Source organism: Empidonax traillii, unplaced genomic scaffold (genome assembly GCF_003031625.1).
Source record: "Empidonax traillii isolate 1590-97213 ecotype Southwest subspecies unplaced genomic scaffold, ASM303162v1 scaffold245:size1430315, whole genome shotgun sequence".
In the NCBI taxonomy this organism is placed as follows: Eukaryota; Metazoa; Chordata; class Aves; order Passeriformes; family Tyrannidae; genus Empidonax; species Empidonax traillii.
In genome coordinates this window covers 504,446-521,988 of record NW_020955438.1, presented here as the reverse complement: position 1 = coordinate 521,988, position 17,543 = coordinate 504,446, and the positions used below count along the sequence as shown (strand labels likewise).

The window sequence follows — 17,543 nt, the reverse complement described above, 5'->3', positions numbered from 1 at the left end:
TTTGTGCATTTTTATCTCTAAGATGTGTCTTACAGAAAGATTAAGAAATTGATATATCTTTGTTCATTGTTTTAAATTAATACTTTTTTGACTAATTTTTTTTTCAGGTTTGTTATTCATGAAATCAGCTGTCTTCTTAGCATATTTCATTCTTCCATTTGTTTAGAGGCCCTGAATAGTGGTATGTGGTTCTGAAGGATGACAGAAGTAATTCTTTTTCTGGTATTTACTGTTCCCTGTTGTTGAAACGTCACCTTTGGGACTGTGACTGGCATTAGATATATGTTAATCCTTCTAGTAACTTTTAATGAGCTTGATAATGCAATGATAATGAGGGGGAAAGATGGAGTTGGCTGTCGGGGAGAAGATTTGAAATTCTATGGACTTAAAAGTATCCCAGGATATTGATATTGAATCATGGTGGTGCTCTTTCTTTTACGTCCAGTTTTCTAGAAGTGAAAATACACCACCTTTCTTCTTTCTTTTCCAGGAAAAAAGTAGGAATTAAGAAGGAGTCTGTTTTAACATCATCAAGAATAGAATGTAAATTTGGAAACAAGACCACTTGTTTATAAGTATGGGTTGTATTATTGATCTCCTGTTGTTTCTCTAATCTGTACTTGCATTTTTTTGTTTGTTTGTTTGTTTGTTTATGATAGGTTTTTCTCAAAGACAAATGTCTGCTTGGATTGGGGATTTGTTTTCAGAGATGCCACACTGTACATCGGCCTTGGTCTTCTTGAATCTGTAGTGCTTCCTGAACAGTTTAAAGGCTTGAAACTTACCTACTCCTCTTGGCTATTCAGAGCTTAAGCTTTTTAAGTTTATGTAAACTTTTGTCACAATCTGAAGAGTTGCTTTCAGTGTGGTAGTTTTTTTGTGAATAGAAGAAAATAATGCAATATAATAAAGTTTAATCACAGTGTGCTAGTTATAATCTTTCAGTAGGAATTACTATAGGATCTGGAAATAGGAAACAAAATGGATTGAAGGTACTTTCCCTAAAGGTAATTGCCATTTAAAATTATGCAAATGCTGAATTGAAATTTCTACTGACATAATGCTTTGGGTGAGGATCTGTGATAGAATTTTTTTTTTTTTTTCTCCTTAGGTGAGTGCTTTCCTTGTTGGTGGGCTTTTTTGGTATTTGTGTGTGCACAAGAGAGATCTCAGTATGTGTTCTAGATACACTTTTAATTTCTGAAGCTCTGTGGTTAGTAGACACTGGCCTAATCTTAGCTTTATTTATGTAGTATAAATAGAGGAGAAAAGTCTTGATCAGGAGACATACAAATGCTAAGTATGTAGAAGAAGAAGATATGATTCTAATTGGTACTGCAAGAAGTAATATATAACCAAGCCAGTACAAACAGCTGATCGGTTGAATACTACCTCTGATTTGTTGGTATCATGCTGAGAATAAATCAAGTTTGTGTAGTGACTGGAAATGACCTTTTTATATTCCTTGTTTACACTCTAGGCTTTTGAAAACCCACTGCTCTTCCCTGGCTTCTTTAATAGGTTTTAAATCAAATTGGTACAAAAATATGGTGTACAGGTTATTGTCCATGTATATTTCATGAGAATTAGCATTGGTTTAGCTAACTCAGTTCAGAAGATAACTAAAGTATGTGTGACAGTGTCCCAACATTTGAGTCTTGTAACTCAGTGCTTTCTGGGGAGATTCCATTTCCTTTAAAATACAGCAGAACTTGACCCATTCGGGTATTGCTTTCTCCAAAATACCTTGGAGAAGATTAAGTCCTGTATCATCTGAAGGATGACCTCATCCCATGCCAAGGGAGCAAATGAGACTGTAGCAGCTCTTGTGAGCCTTTATTATGAAAAGGTGGGCAGATTTTATCAGTACTGTCTCCTTTGCCCTTTGTTCTCTAGAAGGCATAGCTTTTACCAAAACAATGTTAATGAAGAAGTTGCTGATAAATACTTTGGATAATTTTGAAAATAGTTCCCATCTGGGAGTGGAAGGGAAACAAAGAGAAGTTAAACGTGCAGTGCCTGCTCCCTCGGATGCACTGTGGCAGTGAGACGTTTGTAACCTCCTTGACAGTGTGTTGCACCCTGTCCAAAGAAAAGCTATCTATCTGGATTTCTAGTATGGCTGTGTCAAAGCAGGAGGTTCCCTTTTTGTAGGGCAGAACGGTTTCTTTCTATTGCTCCAGTTTCTCCCTCCTGTATGTTTACAGTGGATAGCATTCCTCTTGCTACACCTTGGAATAATAATAAACAGAGCTGACATATGCATGAACTACGAATGTGTCTGAAGACTGATTGTCTTAAAAAAAACTCCAACGAGTAATGACATCGGTACTTTATGTTGATCCATGTTAGACTGCAGGTGTGACTGTTCTCAGTGTTTTGGGTGCTGCTGTCAATAAATCCATGTTCTAAAATTGAAATTATTGTCTATATGCCACAGTAGCCTCTACTTGCTTTAATTCTCAGTACTGTGCCTTTGAGGGAGATATTTTTACCAGTATCTGACAAGTGAATACAAATTTCTTCTGTGTCATTGTCATAGCTTCTTTGTCATAGCTTGATATTATGAGAACAAAAGAAAGCTGGGGACCCTAGTGAGAATGTTAGAGAGGGATTAACAGAGCCTTGTAGCTATGGAGTTAAGCTGGGCTTCTGTTTTCGCTGCCAATGACATCTTGATTTATGCATACTGGGGATGTTTTTAAACATAGAAGCAATAGGAAATAAGACAGTTTGCTTCTAGCCTGTGTTTCCTGCAGGGCTTCTTGGCTTTGCCTTCCGGTTAGACGAGAGTATTCGGAGCATAATCTTGTTGCTCTGTCCTCTTATTGCTGTTTATTTGTTTGCTGGTTATGTAAAGCTCTGGGCTTGAATCTGTTTTTCCCTTGCCCAACTATTCCTTGAAGATGTGGGTTGGGAATGTGCATACAGAAAAATCTCTTGTGCACATCCTGTTTTCAAATTGTGTTATTTCCTTTAGTGTTGCACTCCTACTGAGAATGTGGTTCCAACGATGTCCCGTGTGTCTGACCAAGATGGTGACTGCTAAGGGCAGAAGTACACAAATGGCAAGGTTGTTTTAAGTAATGGATGATGGACTTGGTAGTTTTCTGGGTAGTGTTTTGCATGCTATAGATATCCAAGTAGTGTAAATTGTGATTCAGGATTTGGGGGTTTGTTGTTGTTGTTGTTGGGTTTTTGTTTGTTTGTTTTGACTTAGGGTGCCTATTAAGATAAAGGTAATCTGGTAGCAGTTTGAATACTCACGGTGTCATTATGGAACAGTGTAGCCACTGATGAACTTGCACAAATACCGAAAGCAGCAGCCTGGGACAGGAATATAAACTTCTCCCTTCCTACTGCTTTATTTATTTCAAATGTGCAGATTGCTGAGGTAAGCAAGCCTGCAAAGTTGAGATGGATTAGCTGTAAAGTAAGCGTTAACTACTATGAAAACAAGCGGCTTTCTATTGCCAAACACCTCTGAGTGGCCTGTCGCTGGTCACTTGCTGAAAGGTGACATAATTTGCAATTCTAATAGAGTAACAGCCTTTTCCTGTCATGCTGAAATACTTTTGAGGGTATCAACATATGCTCACTGTAAATATATTGGTATGATTTTGCTTATGGGTTTAATATAAAAGCAGAATGATTGATGGAATTCTAATTTTGTTACCAAAGCAGGAGCTTTTAGAATGGATCAAAGGAGTTTTACTAGGAAGATGATGGATTTTAACCTCTAGCTCTCTATCAGTGGTCTTTGGTATTAAATTGCTAATACAAGGTACTGATTACAATCTTCCAGTTCAGTGAAATCATATTGCTTTGTCTTCTTTTGTAGGCTTCTGTGAAACAACCTCTTCAGCTAATGTAGTTACAGTGTTGATAAAAAGTAAAATGTGCCTTCATCTATGTAAAAAACCCCTATATGGACGTAGAAGCTTTCCTGGTCCTTTAAGTGCTCTAAAACAATAAGACTAATTTTTGCTACTGGTACAGAGAATTTAACCATAATACTGCAGTGGGTTTCATCATTACATCCTTGTGTGGTGTTTGTAACTAATTTCTAATATTGGTCCTAGAATTTGCATTGTGCTGCACAGAAACCGTGATATCTCTTGGTTTTTTGAGCTATGCAAAAATACACATAGTAATTTTTTATTTTAGCAGTGTTTGAGGCTGAACATAACGAAATGGCAAATTTATAGCATGCAGGTTTTTTGTCTCCTTTTATTAATTGGTTTTCATATTAGAATTCTTTCCCAATTCTCCTATTGTGAGAATATTTTGCATCATTATACCGAAGAAATGGTTCTAATGTTTGTTTTGTCATATAATGGATAAATTTTGGTTTGGAAAATTCCTCTCCCTAATTCCTATCTTTAAAGTCTTTGTTATGATTCTAATTAGTAGGTATTAGCATATGTATCAAAATGCAGAATATGCAAGTACTATTTGGAAAACTAAATGCTAGGTTTAGCTCATTTTGTATCATTGAGATTTATTTTGAACAAAACATTAGCACACTGAAGTATGAAAAGTATAAAATTACGGCATAAAATCAACATCAATAAAAATATGATTTGTGTACATAGCTTTTCCCTCGCCTAGTATCCATGCAGCTGGGCAGAAAAAGAGCAGTCTAACAAATGTGTTGCTACTCCTTATGACTGGGACAGGAGGAGGTAAATGTGGAATTCTCAATTTGGAGTTGAAAATTTAAAACCATTAAATTGCTTTTATAGTATTGAGAAGCAGGAAATGGGGTGGATTGCTTTGAGGAGGAGGAGAATTTTCCCCTTTGGACAAAACAAGCATATATTTATTTTGTCAGTTGCCACCCAGCATAAATGTTGGTACCACTAGGTCTGTAATAACCACAGCCACGGGCTGGAAGAGCCTCAACCCATGAGCTCTTGCTACACCAGGAGTTGTGCCCAGTCACTCCTACGTGATTCTTTATCAGTTTTGAAAACCTTCTCTTCTGGAAAGGGTGAGAAAAGAGGTGACAAGAGCTGTAGAACTTGCTAATTTTTTAGACTTGGCATCAATATCTCATTTGGTATCCTGTTCTGCTCACAACACCTTGCATTATTTCCTAGTACATATACTTTACTTTCCCTCCAGAAGAGGGGGAAAAAACCTGAAACAACTGAAATTGAAGCAACGACTGAGGAATGTGTAAAGGCAACCTTGAGGATTTTCTGTGTAACCAAACTTTAAATATAGTTTTCCAAGGAGGAACAGTTCTTAAAAAGCACCACAGTATCGTGTAAAAAAAACAAACAAACAAACAAACAAAAAAAAAACACAAACAACTTATCACACTATGTCTTTTATGCCATTTTGGGACAATAGTGCCCTATTCTCACTACTTGAACTGTTTATTCCTTTCTCTTTGCCAGCTCAAGTGCTTGAGTGCTTAAGAATTGGATCCCACTAGTGATGCAGGTTAAAACTAATGGAAAGAAAACAGCATTTTGGTTCAGCTGGGATCAATTCCTTATCCAATTCAGCATCCTGCTGCACAAGTACCTCTGCATGGGAGAGGCACAGAGACTGAGAGATCAGAGTGATGGAGGGGGGAGCGTGATCAACTCTACTGGTGGTAGTGACAGTTTGCTGGCTTGATGTATTTGTGGAACTGTGTCATCTCTCTTGGAAACTAGTTATGTACTAGACAAGATGAAACTTTTTTCCTATAAAACAGGCTACAACAATCCATTTTCAGTTAAGTAATATGTCTTCTGAAAAATAAATAATTGTTCAAATGTCTATGAAGTTGTTGTTCTCGTTTGCTACAAGCGTGAATCCAGAAATGTCACCATGCTTCTGTTTGGTGGGGGAAAACCAACTCCAAATCTAATATCAAAGTGTTATCAGTTAGGACAGCAAAGTCAAGCTGCCTTGGTAAGCAGAGGAATGGAAGGGCCAGGGCAACTGCAGAAACAAGCTGCATGTCAGCTTGCTGGGTATGCTGTTTAATTGCTGCAGATGTCATGACGGTTTGCGGTGTTGGTTTGTAAAGACTGTGTGATTTTATGGGGGGATATGCTAATTTGGTTGATATGCTTCAACAGATGCTTTAGCGTGCTTTCCATTGTAGTCTTTACTTGAGGTTTAGCCTTTCTAGCTTGATTATCATTATCTGAAGAATAGTTTGTACATCAGCTTATTTTCTGCTAAAATTAGACTGGCTATCTTTTGTTTGCAAGTTGCATTACTTCAACCAAGTGAAGGCAAATTGGTCTAATTCTGTACCGTTTCTTTTGTGCTCTGTCACCCTCTATGGTAATAGCCAGTAAAAAGCTCAAATCTAAGGTATGTGTCTCTTTTGCTCATTTTTCTGCTGACATAATACTCCATAACTGGGACGCCATGTATCATGGGGACAGAAATGGATTCCTTTTGTGGATAGTCTCATGTAATCTTTCGGTAAAGGACTGACTTAGTTAAAACACATTACCCATTGCTGGATGCGGCTGTAAGGTCTGAAATTCCATTTATTGAATATGTGATTAAAGAAGAATAATGATAAATGTCCTGCCTCTCTTAGTGGCACAGATGGCCAACTCACGCAGACCAGGGGACCAAAGGGAAGTTAGGAAGTGGGATATGCATCACATACTGTCTATTGCCACATGCTCCCAGCCAGATGTTTTGTTATGTAAAAATCTAGCGTGTAACTTGCAAATCAAAAAATACGCATTTAATATGAAATAACACGAAGTTCTTGACTAAAAGCAATTATAACAGAATGTTCTTAATTTGATATCTTTGCAAATTGTACTTTGTTTTGTGTGACTCACTGAAGATGAGTAATTTTGTTCACCCTGAAGTTACCTAGCTGTTCAGAGTACATTCCTTGTGACTCAGTTCACGCTTAAAATTTCTGATTTTGTGCACTTTTCCACAATAATATTTGTGCTTCCAGGATGCGAGGGGCCGTGTGTTAATACACTTGTTACAGGACCAAGCATGCTGTGCTCAGGCACAGTGCTTTAGAGGTCTCCAGAGTATTGTAAAATGCAGCCATGTAGGTTTATCAGGAGCAGCTGGTTTTGTTCTGTGGATAGATCCATTTGGGGGGAGGGTGGAGTGTGCTGGTGGCTTTTAGAGATTAGCTGGTGACAGTTTTGCTTGGGAAGTGTACCAAGTTTTAGCAGAGCTACTGTAAGAGAGATAGGAGCTGGAAAGGGACAGTGAAAAAACACAAGCTCTACTAATCTTTTTGTATCAGAAGAAGCCTTCAGGATTTGGTTATCTGCATGTGGGTCTAATTGCAGCCTTGATTAGAGAAGTGTGTAATACTTCCTACTGAAATAAAGATCTGGCTGAGCTGTTGGACACACAAGGCCTAGATGAGGCATCAGAGCAGCTGTGTCCTTGTGCAGGCGAGAAGGAGGCTGTCCGGTTTATTGGATCTTGTCAGATCATGGCAGTGCATGCTTCTTAAATCCCTCAGGGTAGGGAGGGAGTGTCGAAGCAGGGATGGCTTATTTTAGGTAAACAGATTTAGGCAGCATTCCATTTTCTCGTTCCTTTCCCACTTGAGAAATGCGGGAACATCTCATGAAAGGGTTACGTTTGGTCTTCAAAATGTTCTCATCTGGCCTTGTGGTGGTTTGTGGGCCAGAGCTGCGTGACAGGTACAGCTGGGTAGGGAGCCTGCAGTTCAGTTAGTTTTGATGCCTTTTGTTTAACTTCTGGAAGTGGTGAATGTTTGCTTTAATGCTATTCCTACTCTCCTGCTTCTCCTCTCGTTCTTTTTCCTAAGCTTATATTGATTCAGTATTGACAGAAAGCTGAACTTACTCCTTCCGTTTGTATTAAAGTGTACCTGTGAATTCTTACATAGCGAAAGAGCAGTGGAGGATTTCTGGGTTTATTCTTGGCTGTTGAAACTTCATGTATTTGGAGGAACTGAGAAGGGTTTTGTAGGATCTTCAGCATTCTTATAGTCTGTAATAAAGTTATTGCTATGCTGGGGTCTTCTACCTGTTTTTAACGTATGAAGCAAATGCTTTGCTCTCCAACTGAGTAGAAGGGAGTTGAGAATAATGCCTTTCAAACAAGTACCATATTCTGATTGATTATCCTTATCTTGCATGGGACAGCCTTGCTCCTGCATGGAGCATGACATGCTCCTGCATGTCAGAGTTGTGTACTGTCTCTTGCGGTGCTTGGAGAACTGCTTATTACACAGGAGTGGATTCTTCCTCGGAGAGGACGTTCCTTGTCTTTTGCAGCTTAAGACCAGTAGATACAATACTGACTGATTTGAGAAGTGGGAGAGTGATAGATATATTTTGGGACCGTAAATTAGACATAAGAGCCCAGTCAGTAAATTAAACCTCTTCAAAGGAAGAGGCATAGAACAGCTGTGCTGTACACGAGTAAGAACTTGTGCTGGGCATATGAGTGTGTGAATGCATGTGAGTGTGTGGCTGTGACAGTCAACTTGGTGTCCAGAGTTATACAAATGAGGTTTTAATATTGTACTGTAAACTTTTAAGCTCCCTCAGAGCAGAGTCATATGAAAAGGCTGACTTAGGCCGTGGTGCCACTGAGGAAAAGGAGGATGGGATTTTCCCGAGTCAGGTCTACCACTATCAGAATATTGCTGCTTGGTTAGTTAGAGATGCTGCACCGACGTGTGTCTGCACTCAGTGAGTGGGGGACAAGAACTTTGTGGGATGAGAGAGAGAGTTAATGGGGCCAGAAAGATACAAGCATGCCTTTTCATGTTGATAATAACAAACTGATTCTAATTTTAGAAAATAGTAAGTAATGTATTACATATGACTGAATAGTCCTAGATCTAAACATAAAACTTGCAAGTTTTGGAAGTAGAAGATCACTAAATGAAGAGGCACTTGGGTGATTCTTTAACAAAAAACTTCACCAAAAAATTTGAAAGAAATATTTTGAACAAGTGATGTGTGTGGATTTGAGCACTTAGGAGAGAGATGCTACATCCAACTCTCACCTGTTCCTAAAATCAAGGCTTATAAAGTCCTCTAGTTTCATTGTAAACGTTAAAGATTTTTTTTTCCTCCTCACTGTAGCGCTTTACTCAGTGTAATTGGGAACATTTTACAATAGTAATGAACTTGGCAAGAGAAGAGCCCTTTGCCTGCTGCCAGAGTAAAGCAAATAAACAAATAAGGAAAACAAAAGAAGATCCCTCCCTGTCCCCTCTGCGGGTTGCAGGAGCGGCTGGCACCGCTGGCTATGCTGGCGGAAGGGTGGAATGTCCTGCCGTGCATTCCACGCAGATGGCCTGGACCCCAGCCACCCCAGCAGAGCAGAAAATACCATGCTTTCAGCCATGCCACTTGTGATTTAATTGGAACTGAAGCTAACTTTAAAAAGTAGTACATCGTCAATTAAAACTGTTTTTCTGTGCTTCCAAAAATTGCACAAGGCTTTGCTCAGGAGAAGCTGAATTCTTCCATCATACGAACACTGCTTAGATCTTCATCTTAGGGATAATGTTTTTCCTTTTTGGGGTACCTTGCCACTAAGAAAGTCCCTCATCTGAACAGAGCACAATCATCACCTGAAGAGAGTAATTTTTCTGTATTCCCCTCTTCTGGTTCTCAGCAAAATATTGACCTTCTGCTTTCAAGAGTGGTGACATAATGCTTCCCGTATTGCAAATACCACTGCTGTTGCTCAGGAGCATTTGGGACTGCTGGTTGTGTATATATAGTTGTGATGATCAGTACTGACTCCTGATAAAGAAAAAGCAAATACACCTTGTAGTACTCTTGCAGAAACTTGTGCTCTCAAGCTCTGAACTGGGGTCTGAGTATTTTTGTGTGTTAAGACTGACTGCAGAAGAAATGTGCTGGTTGTTGCAAGACCAGGTGCTCATCTGAGCTTATCGTGCAGTTTGCTGTCTGTAGCACTGACTACCACAACAGCTTACCACTAATCACATCTGCAGGTAGCATGAGAGAGGAATGACGCTCTTTTCCTGTCGCTCACGTATTGTTTGGTCAGTCACCATTAAGGAAGCAAAAGACTATAACCTTAACTAAAGGATGCAATAATGTTGCTTTGTAGTTATTTATCAGGCAAAATCTGGCACCATTAGGGAAGTAGAACACCCTATTCTTAATTGAAGGATGTGATAATGAAGCTTTGTAGCTGTTCAGTGGGCAAAATCTGTGATTAGTGTCACGTATTGTTTTAGAATCTGGAGAAGGAATAGCTAATGTTTGTGGGATGACGTAATTTTAGAAAGAACCTGGAAAACTATTTCACCTAATTCTACAGTGAAGTCTTTGCGCTGCAGAGTGCAGGCTGGTAGTTCAGTGCTTCCTGATGTTTGGTAAGAAATTGTTCCTCTCAACTGACAGAAGTAAAAAAGCTGAAGTATGGTTTCCACTAAGCATTTAATGATGGGGAGGGCAGTGCTGTTTAGAAAACTGAAGTTCAAGTTGTCTGTTTACACAAAATATTTCAAGAATGCTATGCAAATCCATATATTAGAATAACAAAGCACAAATCAGACTGCCTCCTTGAGGCCAGTGGCAGTTTAAGGCCAGTGCCACCTCACAGCCGTGGGAAGCCTTGTGAAACCCGGAAGCACCCAGTGTGCAGGTACCTGCCATCTGCATGTCCCCACGGCAGAAGTGCAGAGGGAAGGGTGAAACCCCAATATTCTTGGGCTTGCAAGTTTGCGCTGTGGGCTGCTGTATGAATTCATGGGGATTATGCAGCTGTGTAAGAACACAACTGCAAACTAGAGGTATTTCCTTGTGTGAGAACAGCCAGCAGCTGTTGGATGAGTGTCTTTTGTTGGCCTACCAGAGTTTGAGCCAAGTTTGATATTGCAACATGGATCTTTTAAAAAACTTTGTGTTGCACCGGAGCATTTTTATGTGCAGGTGAGTTCATTGGTAGTTACCCCTGTGTTATTTTCAAACTGAAAATGAAAATGCAGCAAAGAGCTCCAAAACCAGCAGTGCACTGTAAGATTTGGTGTGTTGCTTTTCCAGGGTTTGTACTTCAACCTATAGCTCTTAAATTCCTGCTTATAGCATTTTACAGACCTTCACAAGACGGTTGTACAGATCAGTTTGCTTCGCTTTTCCACAAACATGGTTTAATGGTACAACTCCCATGCTACTGTTGGCTATGACTATGCTAGGCCTCTAATTTACTATGAAATGTTTTTCCCTCAGTTTAACATTGCTTTCAGGTACAAACAAGATGGCAAATTACTTGCAGTACCAGATAAATGTGTACTAGGCTGTCTGACGAAAAACTGTCTTTTTTTATCTGTATATATTTCATAATGTCTGTTGTTCTAAAATGTCCAAAGACAATTACCAAAAGCAAATCAATGCTGGATAATAATTATAAGAGAAATGTACTGCCTGGAGCCATTTATTCAAATACTGCCTTCCTGCTAACTACAATTGGAGAGAAAGGATTATGTTAGCCACTCCAAAAGGACAGCAATCCCTATTTTAACAAACCATGAAACTTTTTCCACTCTTCTCAGCATCCCTTGACCTGCTCAGTCAAGCTCAAGAGAGAAACCTGAAAGCACACTATACATTGTGTTGTGAATTGCTGTTTCTTTGTTAGCCAGAGCTCTTCACCAGGATTTATATTTGTGGTGCTGTGAATTCTGTTAACTAATTAATTTTAGGTTCTGTTTAGTTTAGCAATTCTTCTCAATGATGAAACAGTTTTTCTTACCTGAGGTGCTTGAAGGAACATTTGTGTACCTACTCTACCAAGTCCTTTCAGGAGGAAACAGTCTCTTAGTTCCCCTTTTTTGGGCTGGACAGGATGGTTGTGGACACAGTAGCTGACAGCTCCAAATGGGAGTGATACCCACTGAGCAGGTGAAGCTGCTGCTGCCACTTGTGCAAGCTTCATCCAGCAGACCATGGAAGACCAGTGCTAGGGGTGCTGTCTGATTACTTAAGGGTTATCCTCAAGGAATAGAGGTTTTTCAGCTTTTTGTGTGTCAGTTTAGCAATGTATTTCTCAACACTGGAAAATCTATGAACTTTGCTTTCAAGGGTAAAATAAATAGAGCACCACACCATCCACAAACACATGCACTGCTGCAGTTACTACAAAAGAAGAGCATGTGTACAAGGGCACATGATATCCCATTTAGTTAAGGACTGGGGGCTGTTTGTGCACAAGTACCACATGTATTTGAGGAACTTAGGCTGATCCAAAATATTCGTTTAAAGTGTTAAAAAGTTTTAAAAAATACCTATGATAAAGTTTACTAGTTCACTGGACTTTTTTGCAAACTGATGGTCTTAAGTTCTTGAAATAACTTGCCCATGTGAATAAATGAAAGAGGAAGTATTTCACAACACATTTACATCAGGACTTTCTTATAAGTGTAAAATAAGAAGTAACAAAGTAACCTCAAATATGAAAGTGCAGATTGCCTCTTAAACCTTTTTCTTAAATAACTGAAAATAGAAAAAAAAAAAGGAAATAGTTCATATTCAAAACATATACATTCTCCACAGAAATGTCTGAAGCTGCTAAATCCTCAAATCAAGAAATAAGAAGGTGAGATGTAGAGTAATATTGCTAAAAGAAGAATGCTGTGCTTTTCACTGCTGATAATGTATGGTCTTCCAAGCCCCCCATCCCCAGTGGCTCCTTGGTTGCCTTTAGGTATTGTAGTGCACCAGGGCCAGCACTATGAAAGAGAAGAAGAGAACATTGTTGATGCCAGAGAACCCTGACTACAAGTAACTGGGGATTTGCAGAGTAGGAAACTGTGCAGACCAGAACCTCAGCAATCCCCAAAGTTGGGGAAATACTGACTAAGAAAAAGTAATAAGTATTTTATAGAATATTGGACAGTATTTAACTACTTTGTTCAGCAAAACAAATAAAAATCAAACCCAACAAACATCTGGTGTTCCTGGAAGTTGTTGAATTCATGGTTATAGAGCCTGAATCAGGTGCAAAGCAGGCATCGCGTAGGTGGCAGAAAATACAGTCTGCTTTTGGTTGTGATGGACATGTTCCGTAACCTATCACAGAGACATGAAGGTGAAAAGTTATCTAGCTTTCCACCTTCATTGAGTTCTCGAAGAACCGTTTCTGGTGAGGACGATAAAATATCTCTAAACTTGCTCCTTGCAATTAAGTCCCCTTGTATTTCCAGATTGGGTAAGGGAGAGAATTCTGCTGTGTCGATATTGTTATAGATATCTGCTGGGAGAATTTACTAAGAACTGCTGGTGAACGTGGAATGAGATGCTTTTCTTAGAAGTGAAGCTGCTCTTGATGCGACTAACTGGATTCAAATTTTTTTGCTGTCACTACAGAGAGCTCGTTTAGGACTCTTAACAGAGCTGGATTTTTATTTTTAATTTGGCCATTAATGTGCCAGATGACTTCAGATACATCTCTCCAGCTCCTTTGCCTTTCACTTCCCATTTTGAAAATGGTAACTTTCAGGTAAGTCACTGAGATCTGCTGATAAAATTAATTTTTGAAAACTCACATATGGTTATATCCTTGAGATATTTAGTTTGCATCTTATTAAGCTGGTAAGAGGACTGAAACATTGGTAAATATGGTAATTATCTAGATGGACTGAGGGACAAATGGAATTTTTTGTTTAGTTTTTTCCTTCAGGATGACTTTTGTATCAACAGAGGCTGTGGTACCAGAAGATGCAGAAGAGCTTGAATGTTAGGGAAGTGTTGCCACTAGTAGATCTAGATTGTGGTTGAATTTCAAGTGTGCCTTCCCTCCCCAGTGCAAGACTGGGCTACACTGGTTGCAGTTTGTTTTCAGATGGTCAATGTGGACAGTAGTTATCTACATGAGCTTTGCTCTCACTTGTTGATTTTGGAGGAACTTTGTAGGTGTTGGTTCTACAGTTATTGTTAGCACAGCACCTAAGGGATGACTGATTACCTACATTTACTGTAGTAGCAGCACTGCCCTAGGCCTGAAAAAGGAGCAGAAGTCAGGAAAATAACTTAGTTTTCATCTGCTAGAATTAATCTTGCAAATCACATTAATGATATGTTTAATTTTTTTTTTTTTATTCTGTGTACTTTTCACACTCTTCAGTCTAACAGGGAATCTTTTGCTTGGGTAATAGCCTAATTTGCAGGAACAGTGTTGTGCAGAGTAATGAAGAATCCTGGAATTCTTGATTCCAACTAAATGAAAAAATTACCAGCAAAACATTTGAAGAAACAAGCTTGAAATTTCTGTACCATAGAGATGTATTTATGTGGGTTTCTGAAGAATTATATTTTATAAATGGAATATTTTCCCTGAAATAGCAAAAATAATGAGTTCTTCTTTTTCCTAAGCAACACTGTCAAAAAATGTTTATATTTTGATTAACTGGATAATAAGAAATGACTGTACTATTGTAGCCTATAAAATAAGTGATAGTGAGGATGGTGTTTTGAAACATAATGATTTCAATTCAGCTTGGCTTGTTTATGTATTTTAAAAAGTAAGCAAGAGTTTGCAATAAAAGCTACTGTTGTATTTTGTTTCTAAGTTATCTGTGAAACACTATCAGGAATTTAAGATACATCTGGCATTACAATAAGCTGAATGAGTTCTGGCAGCATTTACAGTTGAGAGCTCTAAACAGTGTTTTGAGTACTTCACTTTTCAAGGTTGATAAATCTCCTCCTTGCTCCACATTTTCAAGGGAGCCTCTGAAAAAGGCAGTGATGCAGCAGGTTTGTCAGAGAGGCATATTTTACCATCCTGGTACATCCTGAGTTCTTTTTTTTTGCTTAGGGTGTCTCCAGGCCTGAGTCAGAGGGAAGGAAATGTGACACTCGGGTCCTGTGGCTTCAGCTTAGATTTCCATCTACACTGTTGCTCAGGTTTTGAGTTTCTTATTGTTGCTTTACTGTGGTAACATGATAACTATGGACACATTTTTCACTAATAATTTTTCCACAGTGGTTGGGATGGCTTGTCTGAGAAGAGGGATGTAACAGCAAACACCAAATTTAAAATTAGTTTGTCACTTGTGTTTAGTCATGCTCGGAAAACATAGTACTCTGATTTTCATTAAAAACCTTCTTACTTTCACTGTCAACTTCTAAATCTGCAATGCATTTGCCTGTTAGATAATATGTAATTTAAATGTGTTGTTCACGACTGAGCATTTTCAAGGGTGATTTCCCTCTGCTGTGGACTACTGCATCTTCACAAACAGCCTTTGCAGTCTCTGAAAAGATAATTATTTGAAAGATTCCAGTATTCAAAGAAGTGATTTGGGTCTGAACTTTATTTAAGAGGAAGGCTACCACTAATGTTAAGGATCTGAAATATTCATTCATCTCTTCCTGACCTATAGATGAATTGGGCTTCAGTTTTTGGTTTTTTTTTCATTTAAGGCCATCTTTTTGCTGTCAAGTAAGAATGCCACCTGAGATTTCTGTGAGAGAACCGAGACCTCTGTGAAGGGGAACCTCTCACTGCTGCCCTGTGTTTAAGCTGCTGCCCTAAACTGACAGCAGTGCAGAGCTGTGGAGCTTCTTAAGCTTAGCAAGTTATAAGTGGTATTCATAACGACCTTGGGAGGTGAATATTGTGTGTCCCAGGCGTACACAGAGGAGATGGAGGGTGTTGTGCTTTGGGTCTCTTAGTGGCATATTTCCCAAGGGACGTTGTGCAGCCTCAAGTGAATCAAGAAGATACATGTTTGCATGAAGGATGCTGCTGCTTCTATCACAAGCATAATTCTGGAAGTGTAATGAGAATGAGAGGAAGTGGAGGACTTCCTGCATTAGTTTTTGTGGCTGTGTGAAGGGGCTGACTAAGTTGCAGCTCTGTTGCACAACTGAAAAAAAGTTATGTTAGGCTCAGATAAGTCTCTTGAGATGTGAACTAATATACATACCTCTTTGTGCTGCGTGCATCATGGTCAAATTTTTATTAACCTGGAAGTCAGAACAACAGTAGTAATGACTGAATATGCTACTTGTCTCTGTATTTTACCTTAAGTCAAGTACTTTTCCACAAAATGCATTAGTGCTAGAATATATCTTTGAAGTACAATTCACGCCATTGGGAAAAACTTCCACAGTAAACTAAGTATTTAGCATGTAAGTAAAGGGTCTGTGTAAGTTGGGAGAAAGAAAATGGTCATGGGGGACCTTTGACGTAGTGGTGATATATCCCTCTTATAGGTCTCTAGGCAAGAGAGGAAGAAAACCTAAATGAGAAAGGATTAATTTTAATTGGGAAAAGCTCAGGGTGTATGTGGTGTGCTGGAGGGAAGATAATTTCTTAAATTCCATTCTGAAACATCCAAACTACTTTTAGCTAATTACTAGATTTTGGGTTGTGCTTAATGCTATGCTGAGTGAGACTACCTGATGAATGATTGTATTTGACTCCTGCACTATGGAGTTACAAAGCAAATTGATGAAATGTTACTGAATGTATTTTATTTGTTGTCATTTTGGTGATGGCTATTAAAATGTATGATTTTTTTTTTTTTTTTTAAATTAACATCTGGGACCTTGATGAACTTTACTGCAGGGTTGAAGGGTGATTTTGAGGCCAGTATGTGCGACATTTATTTAAGGTGTAAGGAGAAGTGAAGACGATTTCTCTTCTGCCTTTGACCCCTGTGCTTTGTGGGGGGTGGTTTTTGTGCACTGTACATGATGCATAGGAGAAGTGCTTTGGTAAGTGCATGTTTTGGAAAGTGCTTTTTTCCTGGCTGTTGATGAGAAGGATTACTGGTGCTGGTCACCTGCTCAGTGAGAAAGCTTTTCAGAAAGAATAAGGCATGCCAGATTTAATTAGCTCAACCTCGCTGGCTAACACTGGGGTTTTTCGGGTGGTCATAGCAATCACTCAAATAATTTCCAGAAACAAATATACTGTAGTCATGGGGGGAAGCAGGGGGGAACCACAGGTGAAAATAGCTTGTTGTATCTGGATATTTTTTGTCAGAGAAAAGAATACTTTCTGAAAATCAACTAGATTTTCCTGTCATTGTACTCTGCTGCAGGTGTGTATATCCTGTATTAAGCCAGGCAAACTAGAACAGTCCTGGTTCCCAGCAACCCAAAGGGTGTGTGTTTGCCTTTGATAACTGCAGTATGTTTAAAATCACATATTCGAAGGTAATTGAGGAGTCCTCTATTTTCAGTGCAGAATAAGATGGATTAGGTCATCTGTTAAGGATATAACGCTGACGTTTCCAATTAGCTAGACACAAAAGGTTTTATGATGAGATACTGATCTTGTGGTTCAGGTTACTGTAGAAAAACAGAACTCTGTAAAGCAGGGACTGAAGACAAGGATGGCAGTCACAGTTTAAAAGCTGGTCCATTATGTAACATTAGGATGAAAAACAGCAAGGAGAAGCTGAATTTCCAGAGTCCAGGTGCTTCCCTGTGTACAGTGCTGTAGATAATGCAGGAAATAATATAAATATGCATTTAGAAGAAAGGCTGAACATTGTTTTTCATAATCGTTGCAGGCCACATATGTTTACCTTTTTTGTGTGTGTTGATGTCTTTCCCAACAGTTTT

The 17,543-nt window shown here is 38.9% G+C and overlaps 1 protein-coding gene across 2 annotated transcripts in view; it reads left to right on the top strand.

Annotated features, from left to right (window-relative positions):
* The window catches only part of MOB2 (MOB kinase activator 2), a 113,190-nt gene that overhangs the window by 13,630 nt on the left and 82,017 nt on the right, over positions 1-17,543 (top strand). Inside the window, exon 1 of one of the 2 annotated variants that reach the window (XM_027888717.1) lies at positions 10,593-10,898. The exons of the other annotated variant lie outside the window; for it this stretch is intronic. Within the exon in view, the coding sequence (XP_027744518.1) occupies positions 10,849-10,898 (50 nt within the window). The 5' untranslated portion in view covers positions 10,593-10,848. Of the gene's footprint in view, positions 1-10,592; positions 10,899-17,543 lie in introns of those variants that run through there. 2 annotated transcript variants of the gene reach the window in all.